At 42.2% G+C, this 27,040-nt stretch overlaps 1 protein-coding gene across 2 annotated transcripts in view; it reads right to left on the reverse strand.

Annotated features, from left to right (window-relative positions):
• The window catches only part of CACNA2D1 (calcium voltage-gated channel auxiliary subunit alpha2delta 1), a 488,318-nt gene that overhangs the window by 371,988 nt on the left and 89,290 nt on the right, over positions 1 to 27,040 (reverse strand). For both annotated transcript variants that reach the window (XM_063134222.1, XM_063134221.1), the window contains exon 3: positions 25,599 to 25,715. In XM_063134222.1, coding sequence (XP_062990292.1) covers positions 25,599 to 25,715 — 117 coding nt within the window. The remainder of the gene's footprint in view (positions 1 to 25,598; positions 25,716 to 27,040) is intronic.

Here is a 27,040-nt window from a genome sequence, read left to right on the forward strand (position 1 = left end):
GCCTTTCTTATCCCACTCACTCTCCTGCTGTGCAGAGGTTGTGGCCTGAAAGGAACTGTTTAAACCATTGTTATTTGGAGGAGAGAGAAATAGATTTCTCTTCTGGGTTTTCCCATGGCTTAATATCACAAATATAAAGCCTGTTATTAATGTGAGGAAGGCAGAGAGACTGACCAACTTCCAAATGTACCTTACAAGGCTTTTTCGCTCCTTCCTGTATTCTTCAGCTAACCTATGGCCTTTGGCACACTCCTTCCATTTTAGTCAGGGTCCGAAGAAAGATCTGTGTGAACTTTGATGCACTCTCACTCCCAGAAACTGATCCAATCAATACCAAGACTGTCCCAGTTCTTTGCATTTTTCCTCAAAGAATGAGAGGACACAATTAAACTGGGGGAGGGTTACACAACACAGGAAATGAGGCAAAAGTGATGGATTAAAAAAGTAAAGAGTACATTAACAAGCTGGTTTCCAGATTTTCAAGAGAAACTGACCTGCCCAGTTGTTATAAGAAAAGAGAACATTCCATTCATGTCAATTTATCTGATACTGCAGAGACCCATGAAATTCTTAACATCCCACACCCCACATTCCTCATTGCTGGACAAGAGAGGGGAAAGATGTTTTTTTTAAAAAAAAATGTATGTGCATATATACATTGTGCATGAATACATATAGGGTAGCAGGAAGCAGCAAGATCCAGAGCATGCAATTTATCCTATTCTTAAACTCCTCAGACCCAATGAGTAGAAAGTTATAGAATCATAATCATTTGCTGGTTCAGATACCATCAGCATTTGGAAGAGTCTTATTTAGTCAGGGGACGGTTTTTATTACCTTCCCTCCACTTCCATCCCAGCCCAAGATATTTTACTGACTGAAGCAGAATCCAAAATCCCCATGTCCAATAGGGCCCACTTGAAAGGGGGCTTTTAAATCAGAAAATAATTCCTGCTTCCTTGTATTCCCACAACATAAAACAGGTTGTTTCAGCCTGAAGAACATCAAGGCTAGCCCTGCACCTCACTTGGGGCTCATCTACACCAAGCTGGCTATTCCACTATGAAAGCGGTATATGAAAGGCAGGAGCCACACGACTGCTTTACAGTGGCATTGAAGTGCACTGACAACTGTTGGGGCCCATGACACATACCATATACCGCTTTCATACCACTTTCATAGTGTTATATCCTGCTGGGTGTAGATGTGTCATGGGCCCCAACAGTTGTCAGTGCACTTCCGTACCACTATAAAGCAGTAATGTAGATCCTGCCTTGGCTGTGCTTTTATACTGTATTTTATATTATGGTTTTATACTGTTGTTTTATACTTTGAATTGTCTTAATTTTGTAAACCGCCCAGAGAGCTTCAGCTATTGGGTGGTATAGAAATGCAATAATTAAATAAATTAAATAAATAAATAAATATACCGCTTTCATAGTGGAATATCCTGCTTGGTGTAGATGAGCCCATAGTCATGCCATTTGAGAGTTTGGTTGGTGCTGAATAAAAAAAAATGCTTCACCAAAACTCAGCAAATCACAATTCAGCTGTTCTTCCCATCTTTACTCCTGCCGTTCACCTGCATTTGATACTTATGAACAAAAAACTTTAAAAGATTGAGGCCTTAGCTACACCTAAGGTTTATCCCGGGATCTTCCCGGGGTCATCCCTGTTCATGGTAAATGACACACAGGATATCCCGGGAGCAGGCAGGGACGACCCCGGGACGATCCAGGGATAAACCTTAGGTCTAGCTAAGGCCTGTCTTAGTATAATCTAAAATTGAGATCTCTAGTCCTGGTGGAAAATTTCATGCCAACCAGATTCAGAAGCAAAGGGATTTCTCATCTCTCGCATGCGCATTTGGGAAGAATGTGAAAATTGGTATAGTTGTTCATTTACTTCAACCAAGCCATTTTCCACTGTATTTGTGAGTGTAATCCAATTTGGCGTGGCATTTAAAGTGATATTTCTTGAGCTGCACTCCATAAAAACCCAAAAGCAAATTCATTATTTAAACACTGAAAATGAATGGGTACATGAGTTCCAATAAGAGATGTGATTTTACATTAGCAAGGTTTGTGTCTCCAGATGGGTGTGTGTTTGTTTGTTTTGCTTTTTTAGGGTGGGGGGGGAAGCATACATTCTGCAGGACCATTTTAAATTCAGCTTTGAACCACGGGAAACCTTTTTGTCTCTAGCAAAGCGCAGGGAGTGTTGTGCAGAGAGAAATGACTGGCAGAGAGAGGGAGGTGGTGAGAGATTACAGGAACCATGAGCCAGTAATTATGTTTTGTCCACATTACAGGCTTTCCCTTGAGGGTTGCTATACTCAGTATTATGAGACATCAAGCTATACTAATATTTCATTTCAGGAAAACAAAGGATGACAGTATCAATCTTTATCCATCTGAGCCCAGCAACCAGTGCAGCCTACGATGGCATCCGATTTTATTTCCTTCGTCATATTCTGTTTATTTTTCTAGGCTTCTTTTCCACACAGTAGTGCTGTGTTGCTAATGACTAAAACAGAAGGGGGTGTTCCAGACACAGGCACTCGGTAATTTTATCCATAGGCGGTGTTTCTCAATATGCAGTGGGGGCATTGGGGAAGTGCAATTTGATTAAGCCAGATCTAAAATGCAATATTCTATCTGTGATCACATACAATCTGTGGGGGAGGGATGGGCGGTGTCTTTGGGTTGGCTGCAGCGAGAGAGTGAGGCTGCCGATTCTGACGGTTCATGGCTGAAGCAAACAAGAGCAAAATGCAGGAGTGCCTGACCATGTCAGATATGTGAGCCATTGGCACTCAATTTCTGCCTGCCCCCGGAGATGCATACACATGAAGGTGTGTTCACCTGTAACACCACAGCCAAGCCAGTCACGTTCTTGCTGAGGCACCGATCTAGTTGCTCAGGGAAGCCCTCCAAGCCACTAAGCAGGTTACACTGTGGCTTGTGAGATGGAATGATCAAAGCAAGTGAGTTAACTTGCTCAGAGTCCACATAAGCCCTATCTGGAGAATGAAATTAATGGGGGCTGCTTGTGTCGGAGTGGAAAGTTAACCCAGGGTAGAGGAGGCTCCTGAAGCCCTTACCAGGGAATGAAGACTATAATCTAGGAGTTCAGAACAGCTTTCTGCCCAAGGGCTGAATTCCATTTTGGAGAATTCTAGGGGTGGGTGGTGGCAAAAGTCACAGGGCCAAACCAAAAATACGCCAGCCTATTGCAGCTTAAAGCGCTCACTGCCGGATAAATTCCTGGAGGCGAAGGCTATCAATGGCTACTAGCCCTGATGGTTGTGTGCTATCTCCAGTATTCAAGGCAGTAAGCCTGTGTGCACCAGTTGCTGGGGAACATGGGTGGGACAGTTGCATCATGTCCTGCTTGTTGGTCCCTGGCCGATGGCTGGTTAGGCACTGTGTCAACAGAGTGCTGGACTAGATGGACCCTTGGTCTGATCCAGCATGGCACTTCATATGTTCTTACATTCTTATGCAAGGAAGAGCATTATGAAGTGGAATCAAACTAGCGGTGAGCAACTGGCGGCTCTAGGGCCATTGGCTTCATTCCAAAAGTTCATTGCAATTCATACCTCTAGAAAGAGCAATCAATCCCTCCCCCTGCAGAAAATTAGTTGGGGAAGAAGAAGGATGGAGAGGAGGGGAGAGAGAAAAGAGGCAGCAGGAAGAGAGAAAAGGGCTGTGTTTGGCTTCTAACATGCCCACTGCTGGCATTCAACCACCAGTAGATTATCTCCAAGGGAACGTAGCCATCAACAGGGAAAAAAAAGTGGGTTCCTCCCACCCTTGGGTTAAATCTTTAGGGATATCTGCAAACCAGAAACCCTACTTGCAAGACATGAGGGCTCTCTTTTTAATTAGGTGCTTCTAAAGAGAATCTCCTTCCCAAGGAAACAGACGATTCAACCAAAATGGAGCAAAAGTGTAACAATTTCCAGACAGTTCTCAAGAGCTGCTGGGGAAGCATTTTGAATCCTAAATCAGTATTCTCATACATTTTTAAACCTGTAGGCCAGAGGTGCAGAACATGTGACCCTCCAGATATTGGACTGCAACTCCCATGAGTCATAGTCAGTATAGCCAAAGGTGAAGGACGATGGAAATTGCAATCCCACAATGTCTGGAGAGCCCAAGTAAACTTCGCATTAAAAAATAATAATAATAATAATAATAATTCACCACAAACACTGAAGCTCATCATCATTTAAAAAGGAACAGCAGTTCCAGACATATATGTAAAGGGTTAAAAGTGTAATACAGTTTTTTAAAAAAACAGGAGGGAGTAAAGAGGGTGGTTCTATCAGAGAGATGCAGCTTGAAGATTTTTGTGATTTTCGTGTCTCCTTGAAAAGTTAAATATGACATCCCTGTCACTTTTCCTGGACCAAGCCTCCTTTATTTATTTATTTACATTCAAAATTTCAGAGCGGTGTACAGGATAAAATAAAATAAAAACAGAATAAAACACTTTCAAACAGATTTTAAAAGAAGCAAAATGTAAAGTGAACCGTGGCTGGTCATTAAGGAAAGGCTTCCTGGAATAACGACATTTTCAGGGGGTGCTGAAAGGAATACAAAGTTGATGCCTGCCTGACCTCCAGAGGCAGGGAATTCCATAGGAGGGGGGCTACCACGCTGAAGGATCATCTCCTGGTGGACTCCAATCGGAGGATGGGTCTATGTGGAACCACTAGGAACATGCCCTCAGATGACCTCAGTGACTGGGCTTGTTGGTAGGGGAGAAGGCACTTTCTCAGGTATCCTGGTACCAAATTGTTTAGGGCTTTGTACACAAGTACAAGAACCTTAATTCTGGCCCGGTAGCGAATAGGCAGCCAGTGCAGTTCGCTCAGCAGAGGAGTTACAATCTGGAAAGGTGCAGCTCCAGACAACAGCCGAGCTGCAGCGTTCTGCACTAGCTCCAGCTTCCGGAGCAGCTTCAAGGGCAGCCCCACATAGAGCGCATTGCAGTAATCCAAACTTGAGGTTACCAATGCCTGTACCACCATGGCCAAGCAATCCCTGTCCAGGAGAGGCTGTAGTTGGCGAACCAGCCAAAGCTGGTAAAAGGAACTCTGAGCTGCTGTGGCCACTTGAGCCTCCAGCGACAGAGATGGATCTCAGAGTACACCCAAGCTACGAACCTGTTCTTTCAGAGGGTGTGCAACCCCATCCAGAACAGGCAATGAGCCTATCTCCCGGACTTGGAAACTACTCACCCACAGGGCTTCCGTCTTGCCAGGATTCAGTTTCAGTTTATTGGCCCTCATCCAGTCCATTACTGAGTCTAGGCACTGGTCCAGGACCTGCACAGCCTCACCTGATTCAGTTGTCACAGGGAGACAGAGCTGCGTGTCATCAGCATATTGATGGCATTTAGCTCCAAATCCCCTAATGACCACTCCCAACAGCTTCACATAGAGGTTAAATAACATTGGGGACAAGATGGTGCCCTGCGGCACCCCATAGCTCAATTGCCAAGGGGCCGAGGAGTGATCACCCAATACTACTCTCTGAAAGCGACCCCGTAGTTAGGACCAGAACCACTGTAGCACAGTGCCTTTTTCAATCCATTTTCTTGATAACTCAACTGTAAAAATTACATGTTGGTGACACAAACAAGTGGTAGAATGTAGAATATTAAGCAGCATGTCCCTTTAGTCATTTCTCTTACCTTTTTTAAAGCCCTAAAATACTTTCACTGATTTTATAGTTTAAAAGGCAGAAATCCTGCACAGAGACTTATACAAGTATTGGAAGATATTTCATGACTTTGCCTTACTAATTGAACTGGCTGCTAATGAAACTCATATTGTTCTGGAAAACAGAATTAATTCAATATTTGTCAAGCTCCCTGTAATTTTGCCATTGACAAAAGGATAATCAGCAGAGTAGCAGTCTATGGAATTAAGCTTCCATGAGCATGCTGCGCATTAAAGAGCAAATAAACCTAGTGGAAGCTAGTTTTCTGTGAGCACTGAGACAATTATGAAAATAAACTCTGTGGAAGGTGCACAGAAGCAGCAAGGAATCTGGAAAGATGTCCGTGTCACCATGAAACAGTAACTTGACACATACAGGTCTCAATAGAACTGCAGGGAGAAAAAGCTTCCCTGCTGAACTGAACACAGCGTACAGTTAAATAATAAATCAGAGGCTTGTAACCAAGATTCATACAAAAGCAAAGCCACATTTTGTGTTGTGCCAGCCACAAAGTCCACATTTTATATTGAACTCAGTTGCAAAGTGTACCATTCCATCCAGCCTTATCAGAAATATCTTGAGTTATTCATAATAGTTATGCCATCTCATACTTTAAAAATAACTTGAATAATTGAAACAATTTGCTCTTACTTCATAATTCACTTCTGTGAGTCTTACAGTGCATTCTCTTGCATGTTTACTCAGAAATAAGTGCCACTGTGTTCAGCGGATTTACTTTCTAGTGTGGTGTGAGAGCCAGTGTGGTGTAGTGGCTAAAGTGATGGACTGGGAGTCGGGAGATCTGGGTTCTAGTCACCGTTTGGCCATGGAAGCCCACTGGATGACTTTGGGCCAGTCACAGACTCTCAGCCCAGCCTACCTCACAGGGTTGTTGTTGTGAGGATAAAATGGAGAGGAGGAGGAGGATTATGTATGCTGCCTTGGGTTCCTTGGAGGAAAAAAGGGGGGATAAAAATGCAACAACAACAACAACAACAACAACAACAATAATAATAATAATAATGTGTAGAATCATAGAATAACAGAGTTGGAAGGGGCCTACAAGGCCATCGAATCCATCCTCCTGCTCAATGCAGGAATCCACCCTAAAGCATCCCTGACAGATGGTTGTCCAGCTGCCTCTTGAATGCCTCTAGTGTGGGAGAGCCCACAACCTCCCTAGGTAGGTTGACAACTTTACAGTGGAACCTTCAACAAAACATGGCAGCAGGTAGAGCTCTGTTTTACTGTTTCACTCTGGCCTTAGCTAGACCTACCTTAAAATCCATGCCTGACGAGGGGAGAGCCCGTGATGCAAGTATCGCGGGATCTCGCCCTCATCTACACGCGAGGTGCGACGGGCTAAAGGAAAGACCCGTTGCATCCGCCATTTTTTTTAAAAAATTAAAGGGGCCAGATGCACACGAATGCTTGTGCGCTCGGGTAAGTAATTTTTTTTAAAAAAATAGTTCTTCCCGCTCCCCCCACCCTGCCCCTGATGGGTGCAGCACTCCTGGGGAGCGCTGCGCCCCGTGTGCAGCTTCTCCCAGCTACGTGCAAGTAATCGCGCGTAGCCTGGAAAAGCGGCGGAACGGGCTACACGCTCACGGTCTCAGGCTCTGTCCGAGACTGTGGGAAAAATCGGGCCAAAAGTGGTCAACTTTTGGGCCAACACTGCTGCTGCACTGGCAGGAACAGCTGCTAGCGCAACCAGAAACTAGCTGAATGATCACTTCCAGAATGGAACAATCAGCAGAGCTCACAGAAAGGAACTTCCCTGACTTGTACCTTTCCAGAAGCGGTAATTTCACCTAGTTTCCTGGGTTGTGATAGCAAGCGCTAGCTTCCCATTTCACTAGCAGTCATTCCCAATAGTGCAATTTCTTTAGTACCGGCATATTGCCGGCAATAGATACTGGCCTATGTCCACACAGAGAAAACAAAACAAATATCATCCTCAAGCTCTAATTCAGTGTATTCAAGTGAATGACTGCAAAGTTCAGTGGCACAGTCTGGATTGTATTCAATGACTTGCATCCAATGTTAGTCTAATGTAAACCCCATTAATTTCAATGGTCTACAGAGACGGAGCAGGACTAACATTGAATACAACCCTCTGTTTAGTACTTTATAGTTGACTGAACATTAAAGATTTAGATCTCTGAAAAAATAGGAAGAGGGAATACAACCAGAACAAGAAAAGGAGTAAGGCCAATAGTGCTACTGTTTCTTTCTGTCTTTTGTAAAGACAGTAGATCTCTTGGTTTATTTTGTAGTAACATTATTTTGGGAAGGATGCCAGCTGAAACAAGATTCTCACATTTCTTTTTGAACATGATAAAAGCTGCAATCTTAAACAAGCTTACTTAGGGAATAAATCACACTGGACACAGGATTTATTTTTGAGTAAACGTGCACAGGGTTGCACCACAAGTCACCTTGTATCAGATGTTTCTGCTTGGTGAGCAATTCCTTTGAATTTGCCACCATGTGGTGACATCTGAGATCTTTAGTGGTGACTCTGGCCTCGAGACCCTTAGTTTCATACGCCAGTCAAATGTCTTAACAAGGCAGTACAACTGAACATGTTCATCATGAAGGGGGAAAAGGTTACAACATGTAAAAACATTAACATAGAATTTGACTTAAGGAGAGATCTTGTGATGATTGGCATGCAACATGTTACAGTTATAGCTCACTTGAAGTGTTCAGGTTGTGTAGTTAACTCCTAAAAGCAAGTAAAAATTAGTGGCACAGCTACAGTTCTAGCATAAACAATACATGCACTATATGCGCAGACGTCATCTGCACATTTGCAAATTAGCAGCAGCAGCGTTAGATTGCCATTCCAATTTCATGTTCTAGTAGCTTTAAGCAGAACATTTCTGGGCTTTGTGCAAAAAGGGGTTTGTTACAATCACAAAGGATAAACAATAATTATTGTGCATGTGGAGACAAAGAAGTCCTTGCAATAATCGTTCATCTTCACAGCCTGCCTGCCTGCCTTATCACCAAATTAAACCTAGCAACACGTGAACTGCTGGGTTTTTAATCATTATACCTGTCTTATGAGCAAAGAACAAAATTTATTGCCTAGGGCATTTTTAATTACAATCAAGTGCAAGGTGACTGAAGTTTTTTAAATAAGAATTTCTTAATTTAACTTACAATTACTTTTTAAAGGAACCTTGATAATGGTCACTAGCTACTAAAGGAAAGCTCTTTGGTTGGTGAAAATGTCTGTTGCTATAAACGTAGCATGATTGAAATACTGAGAAATAATTTTTATTTACATTTCTGTTCTTATATTTAATTTTTAAAAAAATCAGCTGTCATAATGTAGCAAATTTATAATATAGACCTTCCGAAATTGTTGTAAAAAGCATCTATCTACAATGCATATAATTCTGATGTAGCCTTGTAGCCTAATTTACTGGGATATCATGTGATTCAGAATCAAGCTACATATCACGGTCATTATGCACTGTATAGCTGGTCCCCTTTGTTTTTACTGATTCAGGGAACACTGTATCAGGAGGGAGGGATTTGATCTTCTCCATTCAGCCATTTGCATCCCGAAACTCCTTCACACATGCATGAGGGTGTAAAAAAAGATTTTAAAAATTTAAGCCATTGGGCTTAAGCTTTTAGTCCAGCTAAGAAAGAGATGCCAGAAAGATAACTAGACTACCATTCTCCGTTCTTTGCGACACAGCTGCCAAGTAAGGAAATGAAACTTTTAGACAAGGGAATCTCGTGGGCAAGCATCAGATATTTCTGTTCCAAAATTCAAAAACAGTGACAAACATTTGGGATCGATTCCAAGACTAAACCTTAGAAAGGCTCCAAATGTGTAAGAAGTTCAAGCTAGGTTGAGCTTCCTGTCTTTCTGCATATCATTAATGTTCAATTAATGCCATAACTCGGTGGTAGAGCACATCCCAGGTTCAATCTCCGGCATCTCCAGGTAGGCCTGGAAAAATTCCTGTCCGGCAACCTAGAAAGCGACTGCAAGTCAGTGACAACAGGGCTGAGCTAGTTAGACCAATGGTCTGATTTGGTATAAGGCAGCTTCCTATGTCCCTCTGTTCTAACTGTTCTGATTGGCCTCAAGAAAGAAAACCAGAACAAAATGAAGGGACAGATAGTTATAAAATGGTAGAACAGGACCAAAGACAACTGTTGAGATACTGCAGGTGAAAAGGGTTGCAATGCCAAACGAACCGCAGGCGCTGAGACACAAGCAAAAAAGAGGAAGTAGCTGGAAATAATAAGTGGTCCATCTTCCATTCTCCCAAGTTTAGTCAGTTTTCTGAAGATTAGCTGCTTATTCTTACTTGGTCAAAAAGGCTGTATTGTAAAAGGACCTTCTGAAAGGTGCTGATCTGATCCAGCAACCAACATGAGCCTTCAAAGCCACCGTTTCTATTAATTATGAGTGAGGCGTACAAACATAAACATGGATGAGAGATGGATAAGAATAAAATATCTGTAACCTCAGGAAAAAGATCAAGGGACTTTACAATGCTGGACCAACAGATCGTATCTTCTGAACCTTTCGGTACTTGTTTCCTTACGGTGCCGAGACAGACAGCTGGGTTCCAAGGGAATTGCGCCTTCTGTGCTAACAACTACATCAAAGGTCAACACTGCAAAGGAAGCTGACAGAGGCTGCCCTCAAGGAATATTTTTAACATGGAAATTCAACTAGGAAGCCCGAATTCAGAAAAAGACAGCAGGTGGGCAATTTCAATCTTACAGGGTAAGGAAAGCTATCTACAAAAAAGGTGCCAGAGGAATACTCTACTTGGACCCGCACTGTACTTCCCTGAAAAAAAATGGATTCCTTAAAAAAAAAAAAGGCTGAAAAACTAGGAAATGCCCACTCTATTTCAGCCATCTACTCCAGGTTTACAATAAAACAGCCTGCTAGAAGGATGGACACAGGTTATGACTTCAAGATGTTCCTGGAAAGGACCTGAAATAATTTGCATCCTATTGCTTTCAAGAATCCCTGCTTCTATACCAATGTCCCACAGAAGTGTATGTGCTAAAGCAGGGATAAGGCAGCTGAGAGCCCAAGAATTCCCACAATCCCTGATCATTGTCCATGCTGGCTGGGATTTATGGGAGCTGTAGTTCAAAATATCTGAAGGGCACCAGGTCGCCTACCTATGTGCTAAACTTTGGCAGCTAAAGATTCCTGCTTTCCTTCCTGCGATAATGGCCAAGTCAACATATCAGACGGGAAAGTGGCTGAGTTCAAGGTGCATGCTCTTTCTCTAGGTTCAATCACATGTTATTTTGTGTGAGAGAAAGTAAGTCTTGTGTCCATACACCAACTCTTGCTATTAAGAAACATTTGATACAGCCATAGAGAAAATGATTCAAAAGCAACATGTGAAACAACAGCACTGAACAGCAAGAGGAGGGAAAAAAATCCCAAATCTTCCTAAGTTGGAAGTGTATTTCAGGGGGCAAAAAAAAAAAAATCCCATCAAAACTGCTATTAGAAAATCAAAATTGGAGAATATTCAGTGCAGCTCTGTTTACTTTATCAACATACTTCCGATCTTCCCAACCCCATAACTATTTACCATTGGGATATGCAAGGCTCTACAGCAAAATACTTTAAAGGAAGCCTTATAAACATTAAGACTGCAATCCTATACTCACTTATCTGGAAATAAGCCTCCTTGATGAACTCAATGGGCATTTCTGAGTAGATTATTATTATTATTATTATTATTATTATTATTATTTATTTATTTATTTATTTATATAGCACCATCAGTGTACATGGTGCTGTACAGAGTAAAACAGTAAATAGCAAGACCCTGCCGCATAGGCTTACAATCTAATAAAATCATAGTAAAACAATAAGGAGGGGAAGAGAATGCAAACAGGTACAGGGTAGGGTAAGCAGGCACAGGGTAGGGTAAAACTAACAGTAGAAAGTAACAGTAGAAGTCTGCACAACATCAAGTTTTAAAAGCTTTAGGAAAAAGAAAAGTTTTTAGTTGAGCTTTAAAAGCTGCGGTTGAACTTGTAGTTCTCAAAGTACTTATTTGAAGGATCCCCCTCTAACTTGTCTTCCCTCCAACGCTTTTGACTTTATACACAATTATTTATTGTGTATAAATAATTACATATTACTTTGAAGACATAGCTAGCAGTTACATCTTTTCTTTTCTTTTCTTTTTTCCTCTAAAGCAACTTTGGGAGGCCTGATCCAGAGCTTTAAGGGAACTTTAACCCTTTGTCCCCTACTGTGGTTCTGATCCAGAGCAGATCCAGTATGCCGGTAATTTTCATTGCTAAAGGGTGACTTCTTGGCAATTACAGGTATAGGGGGCTTGGTGGCTGCTAGCTAAATTAGTTTATCATAGATTTAGATATATATTTTTAAGGTACACACAAGTTATGAATTTCTATCACATGGGGTTTTCCCCTCATATTGTACACTGAAACATTTGCATGAGCAAAAGCAATCAAGGCAAAAAAAAATTCTTTTGGATAGAACCCATTCCAAATTCATTAAGATCAGCAGAAGTTATACCATTGATTTCAGTAGAATGTAGATTGTCTCAAAACCCTCCTGACACACATTCTTTCAGTCGCTAATTGTAAACAGTCCCTGCAGAACTCTCAATGCAATAGGCTAGCTGCTAAGATACGTGTTTTTAATTTCAAAGGGCATTAAATATCATATCTAAATTGCTATGGACCTCTGCTTCAGAAGGTCAACACTCGCTCCTGTTTGACTAAAAAAAAGATATTGAGAAGAATCATTATTTAAAACAGAATTAAGGTGCAGCGTTAAAACAGAATTAAGATAACAGTCTAAGCCAAGATTCAGAAAAATACAAGTACAGATGCACAAGATAGATGATACAGCTATAGATATAATATTTTACAAGGCATTTCAGGGCAGTATCCAACAGCCCTGCTAGTTCTGGTCCGCAAGCAACCCCTACCATTTGCATCAGCGATGTTGCGCTTACGGGGTAGACTCTAAAATGAGCAGAAATGCTAGTTTCTGGAAGGGGCAAGTTGCACCCCTTCCAGCAACAAGCATTGCCTCTCATTTCAGGACTGGCACCCAGATGTGTCACCTTGCCGCCACAAGATGTAGGGGCTGCTTGCAGACCGGGACCGGCGAGACTGGCCACACGCCAAAGAGTTCTATTGAATACTGCCCTTAGTTCCCAGAATGTATGGGATACAGGAAGTTGTACACATGAACCAATATTTTAAGGCAGTGATGGGAAAACATCAGATTGTGGGATCAACTTTGTTGTTTTCCCCAGAACTTCGACATTCACCAACCAACGCCCAGTGCAAAGACATTCACATAGAATTATTTTTTACACCGGAACTGAATGGAAGCCACAGTCCTTCCATGCAAAAATCCATTCCTGCATAATCCCTGCTCACTGCCAAGCTTTCTTCAGTATAATTTAGGGTGAGGGGAAAGTCATTTCATTGTTTCTGTTGTTAAACAATTAGGAATCAGAAATCCTTGCTGATCAAATACAAATCAACCAGAGATCTACCAATATATCACAATCTACCTCCTGCCCACTCGTTTTAAGACACAGTGCATAGGTATCCAGTTACCTACTATTTATACAGCTCACATCTAACTTAATAAACTCAAGGCAAATGGAAACAAGCCATATAAGAACAAGTCAATAAAAAACTCAACTAAATAAATGACACATCTCATCAACTATCTTCCCAACACATCTCTGCTTCCTGCCATTACTAAGAGCCTTACAAAACAGTTGTTTCTAGAAGTTTAACAAAATACATCTACGTACTAGCAGGTACAGCATTAATATTTAGCTACTATGGGCCTACCCAAATTAAATCAATAAAATAATGCCATGGTTTAAGCCATACTAGTGCTACGCTGAGGATAGATGAATATCTGGTCCGTGCAATCTGTACCACATTACAAGTAGTAATGGGCTTGGGAAAATGAGCTATTTCCCTAAAAGTCATAAAGCAATCTGTCTCTTTTTTCATAGCCCAATACCAAATTTGAAATCTTTGCCAAGGCTCCTGATGATGTTGACTTCCCTCAACTTGCCCCAGCTTCCACTACCCGCCCCCCATCCTTCCTGCTAAGTTAAGAAGCCTTAAACTGTGTCACTTTCTCCAGAAACCTTTCTGTAAGGCCTTGCACCTCCTTCTTTCCCTACCTAGACCCAAGGATGTTGCAGCTAGGGATGAGCAAACAAGTGTTTTTTGCATTCACACAAATTCTCGACTTGATGCTCGTCCCTCCTTTGATTTCCACAAGCGTTATGATTGCTGTTCAATTTGCATGAACATGAAAACTGTGCAAATCGAATGTGGTCCAATGGGGAAATTGTGCAAACATTTGAGTATTTTTTAAAAATTTAAATTGCCTTTTTCTTTGAAATTTGCGCAATCTTCAAATGCAAACATATGTTCAAGAAAATAACATGTTGTCCTGCTTACGCTTGAATTTGGGGTTACAAACAGGGCATGCTTGATTGTTTTGCAAGCTCAAACTAAATTCTCATGCCTCCTTAGCTGCAGCAGGAGCATCCCAGATGCCAGGGAGCTAACATAGTTCTCTGCACTATGGACTCAAGCATCATAGAAAATTACAATTACTGAGCTTCCTTCAAGGACACTGAGACTGCAGCATGCTGGGCAACACAGAAAGAGGGAATCCTCACACAAAGATCTCTAGAGAGAACTTGCCAATGCCTCATTGCTGTTCAAGCCCAACCACTTCCTGGTAAGTTTGAGGAAAGGGAGGGGTGGCAAGTCAGACCCAAATACTGGCAGACCCAAATACTAGCCATGCCTGAACTCAGAAGGCCTGGGCTTAGCCCATATTCAGGTAAGGCTTTTCAGCTTGGAGGGATTCCAGTTCATATCGTGCAGTCCCTGAGTTCAAAATTTGCTCACATCACTAAATGCAAGTCCATTTTGTATAGAATAGAGCACAGACGTTCAACCAACTCATGGGCTCCATGCTACAGGTGGATGTGATGGCTACACATTACACACTGATGTGCAGAATAGCACCCAATATTTTTCTTTTTTTGAACAGCATCCAATACTTTTTCTTTTTTGAAGCTAAGTTACTTCAGGAAGCAAGAGAGAAATAGGTGCTTAATCCTAATGTCCACCATTTCTCCATTCCAAGGTACCCCCAACTGCCTTTTCTGTACTCCATACTCCACTTCAACTATGTTTGGAACTTTGACCACCACTACCCATTTTTCCAACATGGTGTTGGGTGTGTTCTACAGAATGCTCTTTCTCAATGCAAAGGTAGAGTGAAGCTAGATATGAAACGAGGATTTGCCCTCAAACATTATTCCCTCAGAATCATAGGTAATACATAAGCCTTCCTCAGGAGACAAGAGACATAGAAAGTCTGAAACCATCCCAGGAGGTGAGCCAATCCAAAACATCAAGTCGAAAACTAAAACCCAAACCCCGGATCAGATAAGTGCAACATACAGGCACACAGAGCAAGAGAGCAACTGTGGATCAGCTTGCCAGGAACTTCTTTATGTAGCTGTTGGGAGGTTGGGATCAAGCTAGATAGGGTACAGAAGGCCAGGGTTGTCATGACAACACTCCCAGCACAGATGTAACCAAGCAGGGATGGGAGCAAGTCCTGACAACAGGTCCCTCTCCTAGCAACTGTGTGTGTTTCCACAGGAAGACCTTTTACTATTCCCCCTCCCCTCCAAAAGGAATTGCAGGAAAGCTTCCCTCTTGGGATGTGGTGGGAGCTAAGGCAGAAGGATCCCATATATTGTCTGTTCTTAGGCGGGATTGCTCCATTCTCAACAACTCTCTCATTAACAAATTAAGAGCTTCTCTGCCCACTTGGATTTTTAAACAACAGGCACAACCTCCACCCACTTTTAGGCAGGAGGAGGAGAATTTATTTATGATTTTTATATCCTTTCATCCTGCATTTCCTCTAAAAGACTTCAAGGCGGCTAACAACCCATGTATAACAGCAATAAAACAAGAACAGCATTTTTTAAAACTCCACAAATTAGAAGCAGCAGAAATTGACACAGTAATCAAAAGGCACCTAATCGAACAATTAAAGCAACTTTCAGCAGAGTTGAAACACTTAACCAAAATCATCCCTAATGTGGCAAATGGCCATTAAAGAAGTACAAGATTCAAATGTGCAATAACTTGCCGAAAGCCACCTCATGAGCTTTATGACTGAGTGGTGTATGACACCAAGTCCCTCAATAACTAAACACTATATTTTCTATTCCTGACTATATCTTCTATTCTTCTGTATTCCTGACTCTTCTTTTTTATTCCTGACTATATTTTCTACTCCTGACCTTCCTTTCTAGGCCACTGCTGGTTCTTATATTCAGTTGGTGGGTTTACTTGATGTACTCGACTAATTAGGGGAAAGAACGCCATAGATTTTGCTGTAATGAGTTAATTATTTTCTTTCTTTCATTCACTTCATTTCTGTACCACCCCATAGCCAAAGCTGTCTGGGAAGTTCACAAAAAGTAAAACCTCAAGTTAAGCATAAAACAATAACAAATATAAAAGAGTAAAACTACAATATAAAAGTACAACCAGAATAAAATCTAGCAGCAATGCAGAGATTTAAAACAGCAGAGCTAAAAGATTAGACATCTAAAATGCTGGAAAATAAAAAGGCCTTCGCCTGGCACCAAAATGAGTAAGAACATGAGAAGTGCCCTGATGCTGGATCAGACCAAGGGTCCATCTAGTCCAGCACTCTGTTCACACAGTGGCCAACCAGCCATCGGCCAGGGACCAACAAGGCAGGACATGGTGCAACAGCACCCTCCCGCCCATGTTCCCCAGCAACTGGCATACACAGGCTTATTGCCTCGAATACTGGAGATAGCACACAACCAGCAGGGCTAGCAGCCATTGATAGCCTTCGCCTCCAGGAATTTATCCAACCCCCTTTTGAAGCCATCCAGATTGGTGGCCATCACTGGTACAACATAGGTGCCAGGTGAACCTAGAATAGAAGAGTTGGAAGGGGCCTATAAGGCCATTGAGTCCAACCCCCTGCTCAATGCGGGAATCTACCCTAAAGCATACTTGACAGGTGGTTGTCCAGCTGCCTCTTGAATGCCTCTATAGAATCGTAGAACCTCACTAAGTTCTTGTTATGCTGTCGACAGCATGCAAGATGATTAGTTGAAATGACCAGGCTATATGTTTTTGTGTGCATTTCTATGGAATTTTAAATTCTGGAATATAGAAGGAGGCTTATATTTGTTTGTGGGTGGGTGGGTGTTTTGGCAAAAGCTGTAAATAAAGTGAAAGGTCACTGCTGAGCTCAGTCTTCCTGCATGTAACAGCACCAATCAATTGGGTTAGCCTAGCCTGAATGACATTTTGTAAAACATAGAATGTCATTTATTAGACGGGTGTGATAAATTAGGTTACCCAGTTGCACTTGCATTTTTGGAGACTATTAATCTAATAGCGCCACACACACTTACAATCAGGCCCTTGCGCAATGGTGTCTAGTGAAGTGGCTCCACTAGCTAGAACTGCTAACTGCAGGAAGAGGAAGGAGGGCAGGAATTGCCGCCTTTACCTGTTAGCACCAGGCAGCAGTGATGGAGGTATGGGCACCTAACTCACAATCATGTCTTTGCATGGTTGCTAACTTGATAGGCACCCCAGGTGTGGGCTGCTGACCTAAGTGAGGACACCTATCCAAACCACAATCTTGCCCTTGGTAGTGAATGAGGTGCTTCTACGTCCATTTGAGGGGGACGTTCCTCTCACTCTTTCATGCCATAGCTACAGTTAGCAGTTCTGACTACTGAATCACCTCACAGGCCACTGAGGCTGCATGAATCATTCTGGAATTAAGTACCCACTAATGGTTTTGTACTTGAAGAGAGAAAATTAGAATCCCCAACTTCAACCATGAGAGTGCATCAAAAGGCTGGGCAGCACCCCTCACCCACTCCTTGCATTTGCTTGGGCCTTTATTGCCTCACTCTAGCACCACTCTGTGAATGTCTCCACAAGTCACTAGTCCACCATTTTAGCCTGACAACCCACACATACCAGACTGAATGAAAAAAAGGACCACCTCTTCTTCCATTTTTACAAAGGGATTCTCACCTAATTACCTGGCTGTCTCCCAAGTTTACTGTGGCCCCAGTCTTTCATCTGTGGAATTTCTAAAGCAGAAAGTGCTTATGTACCTAGGTAAAAATGGTAAAGCAAAGTCCTTTCTACCTGCAGATTCAGAGCAGCTACCAAGACCAGATCACGGGTGGTGCAAAGTTAGGGTAGAACAAGCCTTTCAAGCAAAATATTGGGAAACTTTCTGTTCTGGAGATCTGCACTGCACCCAGTCTTCCTTTCACCCTAGAGATGGCTACTGCATAAGCACACTATTGCAGAAGCACCTCCAGCAGCTCTATTACAGTACCATTGCTAATTTACTAGAAACTGTTATAAGCAGTCAAAAAGCAGCACAATTGCCCCACAGTTATGTGCCATTTCCCCTTTCTCTTTATGTAGGCCCTCTCTTAAGATCATTTGTATCTCAAAGTGTGACCTTAAATATTCCATGTGTACATTCCACAAATGCACATTGTCAATGTGACAAACATTTGCAAGAACTACAAAAAGAAAAAAGAAAAGAAGCAGCAGTGTTGGCCAAAAGAAAAATTCCAAAACCGATATAGTGTAATACCTTCATTAGGTCAATTCAAAGAACACAAAAAATGTGCAAGCTTGTGAGATCTCCCGAACTCTTCATCAGACAAAACATTACAAAGAGCAGGTTGGCGGGGGTGGGAGGGGTATCCGAGAAGGAAATTAGGACTGGTCTGTGACTATGCAGATGCCTGATAGCAACATGCAGTCAGCCTCCCCACCATCACCGCACACACATACACACTCCTATTCCCCACCTCGCCAACATGCTTTTTCTAGCATCTTGCCTGATGAAGAGATCTGGAGATCTCAAAAGCTTGCATATTTTTGTGACCTTTTGAGTTGGCCTAATAAAGCTATTACACTATATGGATTCTGGCATTTGCATGGGTCCAGGAGCCATGAATGGCCACAGCTTCCGGTCTGATGTTCAATCAGTGGCAAATGTAACTTTGGCACTACGTGATGTGTGAAATGGCCTTGAGTTCTTCCCTCCAAATCAGGATTCTTCCTGAGATTTATGTCCTCAGTAGATGCTCGGATTGCACTCAATCAAGGAAGCACAACCCACCCACCCCATTTCCAATTGCTGCTGATAAAAAGCCTCCCGGGATGAAAAGCAAGGGCTCTCTGCCACAAGACTCCTTTGGATGTGGTTTATGAGCCAATCGAGACAATGTGGGAGTAGCAATTCTTCACATGGCAGGCAGTCTCCACTCCACAGGAAAGGGAACTCAGTATTTGCTGAAAGAGTCCCCAGGCTAAGCTGGTTAATTGGTTTCCATGCGGACTAGCTGTGCCAGTTGCAGCCTCATCACATGGATAACGGCAAGTCGTCGTGTTGCTACTGTAAAAAAAGGAAAAGGAAAAAGAAAGCAGCAGCAACGTGCCACCTGGCTCTCTCTTCTAACTAGGCCTTGCTGATGTCAGCTACCTAATGCTATGGAGGCTTATAGACAGAAGGGGCACTCTGTGACAGCGCCGCTTCAACGCATGCTGCCAGTCGCTGTGAGCATCACCAGCAGACAAGACAGACGTCCTGGCATCTGTGAGCTGTAACTGAACCACGAAGGCCGATAACAATCTCAGCTCATCTTTGGCACACAGCTGTTAGTCAGAAGTACCCAGTCTGTCAACGTACCACCAGCCTGGGTGTTGTTTTGCATGCTGATCAAGGGCACAGTTCTTAACACATACAGAGGTTTTAGGATTCATCTGCACAGCTGATTATTGAGTACCTAGTTGGTTCATTGAAAGCATTAATGAATTCACTGGAATGATTAAGAGATTCATTCATCCTTTGGATAGTTGAAGGATGGCTATATTACTGGATTTCGTTCGCTTGCTTTGTGTCTTCCTCCACTGTTCTTATTATCTCTCTCTGTTAGATGATAAGCCTGTGGGAAGGGCTCATCTTTTTAAAAATCACGGTTTTCATAACAATAGCATTAATAATCCTTCTTTCTTTTTAGTGTGTCAGAGAATGTTCAAAGTAGTGATGGGCGAGGTGCCCTTTGTAATCTCAGTTTGGAATGGGCTTAACTAAAATGAAAAAGAAATATTATTTTGGGGTCCATTCAAACGTCTGGCATGCCACACTCCTGAGATTCATTAGGAAGGTTGGGCCCCACGTACCTCCCCCAGAATCCTTAAGCCTCTTCCCACCTCTTCCTTTCCTTTTCCTCCAAAGTGTTTTTATTCATTTCTTACAAACTGAGGCACAAGATCTCCAGACCAAATTATAATTTATTTTTAGCGTGCCTCGCTATCCAGGAGCTGTACATAAAACATAAGAACATAAGAACAGCCATGCTGGATCAGAGCAAGGGTCCATCTAGTCCAACCAACTGTTGACCAGGAACCCACAGTCCTCTATTTAAAGGACTGACAGAGGATCATCATGACAGATAATGCTTGACCAACCTGTTGGATTCATTAATGCTTACAATGCAATCCTATACATGCCTACTTAGAAATAAGTGCCATTGAGTTCAATGGGGCTTCCTTCCAGTGAAGTGGGTATAGGATTGCAACCCAAATCATGAAGATATTCTTTCTGAGCCAGAAGTAAGAGCTGCATCTTGTGTGACTTCTGAAAGATATGGCTGCAATCTTGGAAGTCACACATATTTAACATCCATTAAAAACACACAAAAACAGAAGCATCTAAAAGAGTGGGACGCATCCCTCTGTCAGCTCCGTTTCTGGAATTTTGCCTGGCATGGTTGTTATTGATCTCTAGACATCAAGAGTGACCTTGCAGGCTCTACTGTTCTCTATTTGGCATATTTAGGATTTTAGCATTTATGATGGATTGCCCTTTATTCTTGTAAGCGGCTTAAAATTCTTTGTAGTGTAAACAGACTAAAAAGCAAACAAACATTTTGACAAGGCAAGAAGTCACACTGAAGCTCTGGATAAAACATTGGAAACTCCCTCTGACCTTGACTAAATCTTCCAGTTTAATAGCTTTGAGAGTGCAATCCTCCTTTCCCACTTCTGGGAACTCCACATATGCACATGGCCCCCAGCAGGTCATGTCACCAATTTGCTGTTTTTCACTGCAGTTAACATAATTAAAATGAAAGGCATGACTGACCTATGTTAATCCTCTGTGACTGGGGTCACAGCTTCATTGCTGTCTTTGACAACTGCTGTGGGTCCCATGCTCATCCCTTATTCACAGTTTAAAGAAAAATTATTTTGCTAGCATTCAAAGCATGTGTTCAGTTTCTCCAACCTCTGCCTTGGTTTAGCGTGCAAAAGTGTGTCTTGATGACCAAAAACATGCTCTTCTATTGATCTTTCACCTGAGATCATGAAGCGTTTACCCTCAACTTGCCTTCCCAGTTAGGGGCTTCTCTGGACCTCCATGGAAAAGCAGTTGCAAAGCTAGTGAGGAGACACGGAGCATGCCCGTTGATGTCCTACCAGTTTGCATGAGATGCATGAAGGACACTCTTTGAGGCTGTTGGTGGATCAGAGATTGCAATGGGATGTAGAGGATCTGTACAGCAGCAGAGGCTCTTCTCACCTGCTTGGCTTTGAGGGCAACTAAGTGGTCAAGTACACTTGCCCTTTTTGACAGTGGCCCCAAACTTCTGGAATGAGTTACTAGTGGGGGTCTGTCAGGCCTCATCATTTCAAGCTTTTAGGAAGGACCTGAAGATTATTTATTTATTTATTTATTGCATTTATATACCGCTCCCATATCCAGGGCTCTCTGGGCGGTTTACAGAAATTCTAAAATTGAGGTAAAAACAAGTATACAAAATTTAAAACTCTAAAACACAGAACATACACACATAAAGCATTAAAAACCGATTAAAAACTAAACATGTGGGTAATTAGGATGTGCCGCCATATGCCTGGGCAAAGAGGAAAGTCTTAACCTGGCACCGGAAAGATAGCAGCGTTGGTGCCAGGCGAGCCTCATCAGGGAGATCATTCCACAGTCTGGGGGTCACCACCGAAAAGGCCCTATCCCTCGTTGCCACACTCCGAGCCTCTCTTGGAGTAGGCACCCAGAGGAGGACCTTAGATGTCGAACGTAGTGACCGGGTATATTCACCTCGGGAGAGGCGTTCCGTCAGGTATTGTGGTCCAAAGCCGTGTAAAGCTTTATAGGTCAAAACCAGCACCTTGAATTGGGCTCGGAAACATACAGGCAGCCAGTGCAAGCGGACCAGAGCAGGTGTTATATAGTCAAACCTTCTGGTTCCCGAAATCAATCTGGCCGCTGCATTTTGCACGAGCTGCAGCTTCCGAACCGTCTTCAAAGGTAGCCCTACGTAGAGCGCATTGCAGTAATCTAACTTGGAGGTTACCAGAGCATGGACAACTGTAGCCAGGTTATCCCTGTCTAGATAGGGGCGTAGCTGGGCCACCAACCGGAGTTTGTAGAAGGCACTCCATGCCACTGAGGTCACCTGAGCCTCCAGTGACAATGATGGGTTACTTGTTACAAGATGGGTTACAAGATGGGTTACAATGATGGGTTACAAGGTTACTTGTTTACTATCTACACTAGGGCCACAGCTAGACCCAAGGTTTATCCTGGGATCATCCAGGGTTCGCCCCTGCCTGAGCGCTGGATCCCCTGTGTGTCACTTAGATGAACAGGTTTGACCCCTGGACGATCCAGGGATAAACCTTAGGTCTAGATATGGCCTAGACGTTTTACTGCCAGTGTTAGTTGATTTTATTATTTTTTGCTGTTCTTACTGCATGAAACTTTGGATTATTTGCTGAATAAAGTTTTGTGGATTACTTGGCAGACATCTTTATCATCTCGCATCACAGCAAGAGGGCTTGGAAACACAACACCTACACTACTCCCAAAAGTAGACTATTTGCACTGTATTAAACATACAGTTCACAAGCTCAGTTGCTGTTTCATAAACTATGATATGGATGAGAGATCATTTCAAGTTCTCATAGATAACATATGACTTATTTATTACTTGCTTCAATATTATTTACATTTATTGAAAACAAAAAGGTATATGATATGTTCTGCTTTTGTTAAAACTAAGAAAACCACGTAGGAGGTGAAACCACTCTTTAATATATCTTCATGTCACAGATGAGCAGTAAGAGGATCAATACTCTCTATGTAGAAGAATCTTACCTAACATTATTAAACTGCAACAAGCATATTAACCAGCAGCCCAGGGATATCCTAAGGTTTGAATACTCAGTTAATGTTTCTTTTATTTATTTATAAAATTATAAACAAATTATAAATAAAGGCAACTTTAACTTTAAAACTTTAAAATTGTAATATGGCTTAAATTTAACACATGAGTTTCAGATGCTAAGAATAGAAATATGTTAGCATTTGACTGTGGCAGCATTTATTTTCAAGTGCGAAACCCTTCCTTCGTAATCTGAGAAAATAATCTACTAGTTCTATATTTAGGGAAAGGCATCGACATTAATATTTGTTTATTTTAATCTTGCGCAGGATTTGTCTCTGTACAATGCCTAGGGAGCGTAATTTACTCTGCAAATCCCCTCGGCTATGCTAGCGCATGAACTGCTGATGCCACTCACTGACATGTTTCTTGGGGCGACGCTACAGGCCATGTTCTTCTCTTGCATCATGTCCCCTGCAGGGTTCCACTCTTAATTAACACCTCGAGACATTGCAGCTCCCAACAATAAACCCAGTGTAGTGATTAGTGATGGTTACAACAACGTGCAATGCCACTTCAGTCTTTAAGGGACAAAGGTGAAGTTGTAGTTACAAACATGTCTGGATTTCAGATAAAACACCTGTGCATCACTCGACGGCCATTTAGAAAAATCAGTAAGGGAAGCAGGAAGCTATTCCAAGACACAAACACAGAGGGGAAGCTTGAAATGTTGTTAGTATAAAGAAGCTGTTCAGGTTCAGAAGATAACAAGGGAGTATCACAGGCATAACATAATACCCTGGGGGAGACTAGTACACTGAGAAACCATGGAGCTTACTAATAATAAAGAAATCAGCTGGCAAATCAGATGCAGGAAGCACAATCTGCCTTAGTAGACTGGGGCGTAGATAGGGTGACCATATGGAAAGGAGCTCCTGTACCTTTAACAGTTGTAGAGAAAAGGGAATTTCAGCAGGTGTCATTTGCATGAATGCACCATCTGGTAAAATTCCCTCTTCATCACAACAGTTAAAGCTGCAGGAGCTATACTAGAGTGACCAGATACAAAAGAGAGCAGGGCTCCTGCAGCTTTAAATGTTGTGATGAAGAGGGAATTTCACCAGGTGCTGCATTCATGCAAATGACACCTGCTGAAATTCCCTTTTCTATGCAACTGTTAAAGATAGAGGAGCCCTGTCCTCCTTTCTATATGGTCACCCTAGCGTAGAAGAATGAGAAACAATACCCGTTTTTAATATAGCAACAACAGAGACCCCAATCAGAACTTAAGGAATGTCCGTTTACAAAACTGTGCAGCAAGAAGCCATAAATTGGATGAGAACCATGGCATGAGATTAAGCAAGAGATCACAATCATAGGTCTCATGCATCATGTCTGATTGGGCCCCTAGACATACATTGTCCCAAATACCCAGAACAATTTTAAAACTGTTTTTTTAAAAATGTTTTCTACTTTCCATAAGAAAGGATGGGTGCTTATCCACATTAAAAACAAGTCACAGCAGGGCCTCTCAGCCTCTCAGTGTTTTCTTTTGCAATTCTCTTTTTTTTCCTGTTTACAGAGTAGACTACACCAACCACTGTTTGCAAGCCAGCTAAATCATTTCGTGGTTGATTTCTATGGGACTAAGGGAAACAACTAGAATTAAGACTTAGGTAACAGGAAAACAGGTTGAGCAGTTGAGTACCACAGTGGTAGTGAGAGAGAAGCGACCCATGTTGTTTGACAGACAACAATCTGCTTACATCTTAAAGGGAACTGATGAAAGGACTAACATACCATGAAAAATTTGAGACTGCCAACAGCATAGAATTCAAGACACAAGAGATGAAGCAGCTAATTAAAAGGGACATGGAAGAATGGTTATTTCCTGGAATATGGACTGTTCACCAGCAATGCATCATTCAGCCCCAACAAGTAACATTTGCTGATGTCTGTACAAATTGGAGATTGGTTTTTAAGCATCATGAGATCGTAAGCCTGAGTTTTGTTTTGTTTTGTTCACGAGCCAGGCTCATATTGCCTCTGTGTTCATCCACTGCCTGGCAGCATTTCACCACTGCACCTCTAGGTATTTACCCAACACAAATTATTTGCTACTCTTCTGCTCCCTCTTATCAAGCTTTGAGATTTTTAATTAGTATAAGCATCTTCATGTCACAGGCATCAGTGTAAGAATATTCTGCAAGCTATTTGCCATTTGGCAAGGGGTTACCAATCTGTCAATCAATAGGCAAAGTATCTGCCCTCTGCTAGCTAACTAATGAGCTGATTTTCCATCACAAAGTCACAAGTCATCATTCTGCATAGATCTCATCCTGCATACGTCAAGGGTGACACTGCCCAAGAGTTCACAGGCAGAAAAAATCAACAACAAAACAGCAGAGATGCTTCAACTCAACATGAAGACTCAAAAAGATTTTTTTAAAAAGGTGCAGGTAACAGAACAACCAACAACAAGATGAAGAACAACAACAACAAGCAGAAGTGAGCCTACACTTACCACCAGGGCTGTAGATCTGTTGCTCAGGAGTTTTTCGATGTCCCGGGCTGCACTTTCTACCAACTGCCGTGCATTGTTGGCTTCCACAGTATACAATTGTGTGTTTTGCAGATATATCTGAACAAAGAAAGAAAATAGGCAGTCAGACACTGTCCTGAGGCTAAGCATGGGGACTAGACAATTAGTTTAACCACAGGTTAAACCCTAAAGGCAAGGCCAGAACCAAGTAATCTTCTTCAATAATATTATTAGCAGCTTCTGCAGACAACCGCTCTAACGTTATAAAGCCCTGAGGAAGAATGCAACCGCGTTCGAAACGCGTATGCACTTGGCACTTTAATAAACATCTTTACTAATATTATTGAAGACGATTACTTGGTTCCAGCCTTGCCTTTGGCTATTTTTTAACTCCCCTACGGGGTTTTCCTTGCTTTCGCACAGGTTAAACCTGCCTCCCACCCCCCACAAAAAGCCCCAGCAGGCCTGTTTGAATCAAGGCGTGATAAACATTTCATGTACGGAGTGTGTTTAAATTGTAAGACAGAGAGGGGCCACCTGTTGACATCAATTCTCTTTGGTTTTGTGTTTAGCAACCCAGCTATTTGTGTGCATTTCAACTATGAGGCTCTTACTGCAACATAATAATTTCATCATCTAGCCTGAACATCTAATGAGGGCTCAGTTTTCATGGAAAACCACATTTATATCCTAAGTGTTATTGAAGACACAGAGAATTTGACAGCAATAGTTTGATATACTGGTTTCAATACCAAGGACTTAGCCATTATTATCATCATCATCATCATTTATATACCACCCCATAGCCAAAGCTCTCTGGGCGGTTTACAACAGTTAAAAACAGTGAACATTAAAAACAAATATAAAAGTTTAAAACCATCAAAAGCATGTTACTCCGCTTCTGAAATCTCTTCATTGGCTTCCAATTCACTTCAGAATCCAATATAAACTTCTCCTGTTAACCTTCAAAGCTTTTCACGGTCTAGCTCCTTCCTATCTCTCCTCTCTCATCTCACACTATTGCCCCGCTCGTGCTCTTCGCTCCTCTGATGCCATGTTTCTCGCCTGCCCAAGGGCCTCTACTTCCCTTGCTCGGCTTCGTCCATTTTCGTCTGCTGCCCCTTACGCCTGGAACGCTCTTCCAGAACATTTGAGAACTACAAGTTCAATCGCAGCTTTTAAAGCTCAACTAAAAACTTTTCTTTTTCCTAAAGCTTTTAAAACTTGATGTTGTGCAGACTTCTACTGTTACTTTCTACTGTTAGTTTTTCCCTACCCTGTGCCTGCTTACCCTACCCTGTACCTGTTTGCATTCTCTTCCCCTCCTTATTGTTTTACTATGATTTTATTAGATTGTAAGCCTATGCGGCAGGGTCTTGCTATTTACTGTTTTACTCTGTACAGCACCATGTACATTGATGGTG

Source organism: Elgaria multicarinata, chromosome 9, assembly GCF_023053635.1.
Source record: "Elgaria multicarinata webbii isolate HBS135686 ecotype San Diego chromosome 9, rElgMul1.1.pri, whole genome shotgun sequence".
In the NCBI taxonomy this organism is placed as follows: Eukaryota; Metazoa; Chordata; class Lepidosauria; order Squamata; family Anguidae; genus Elgaria; species Elgaria multicarinata.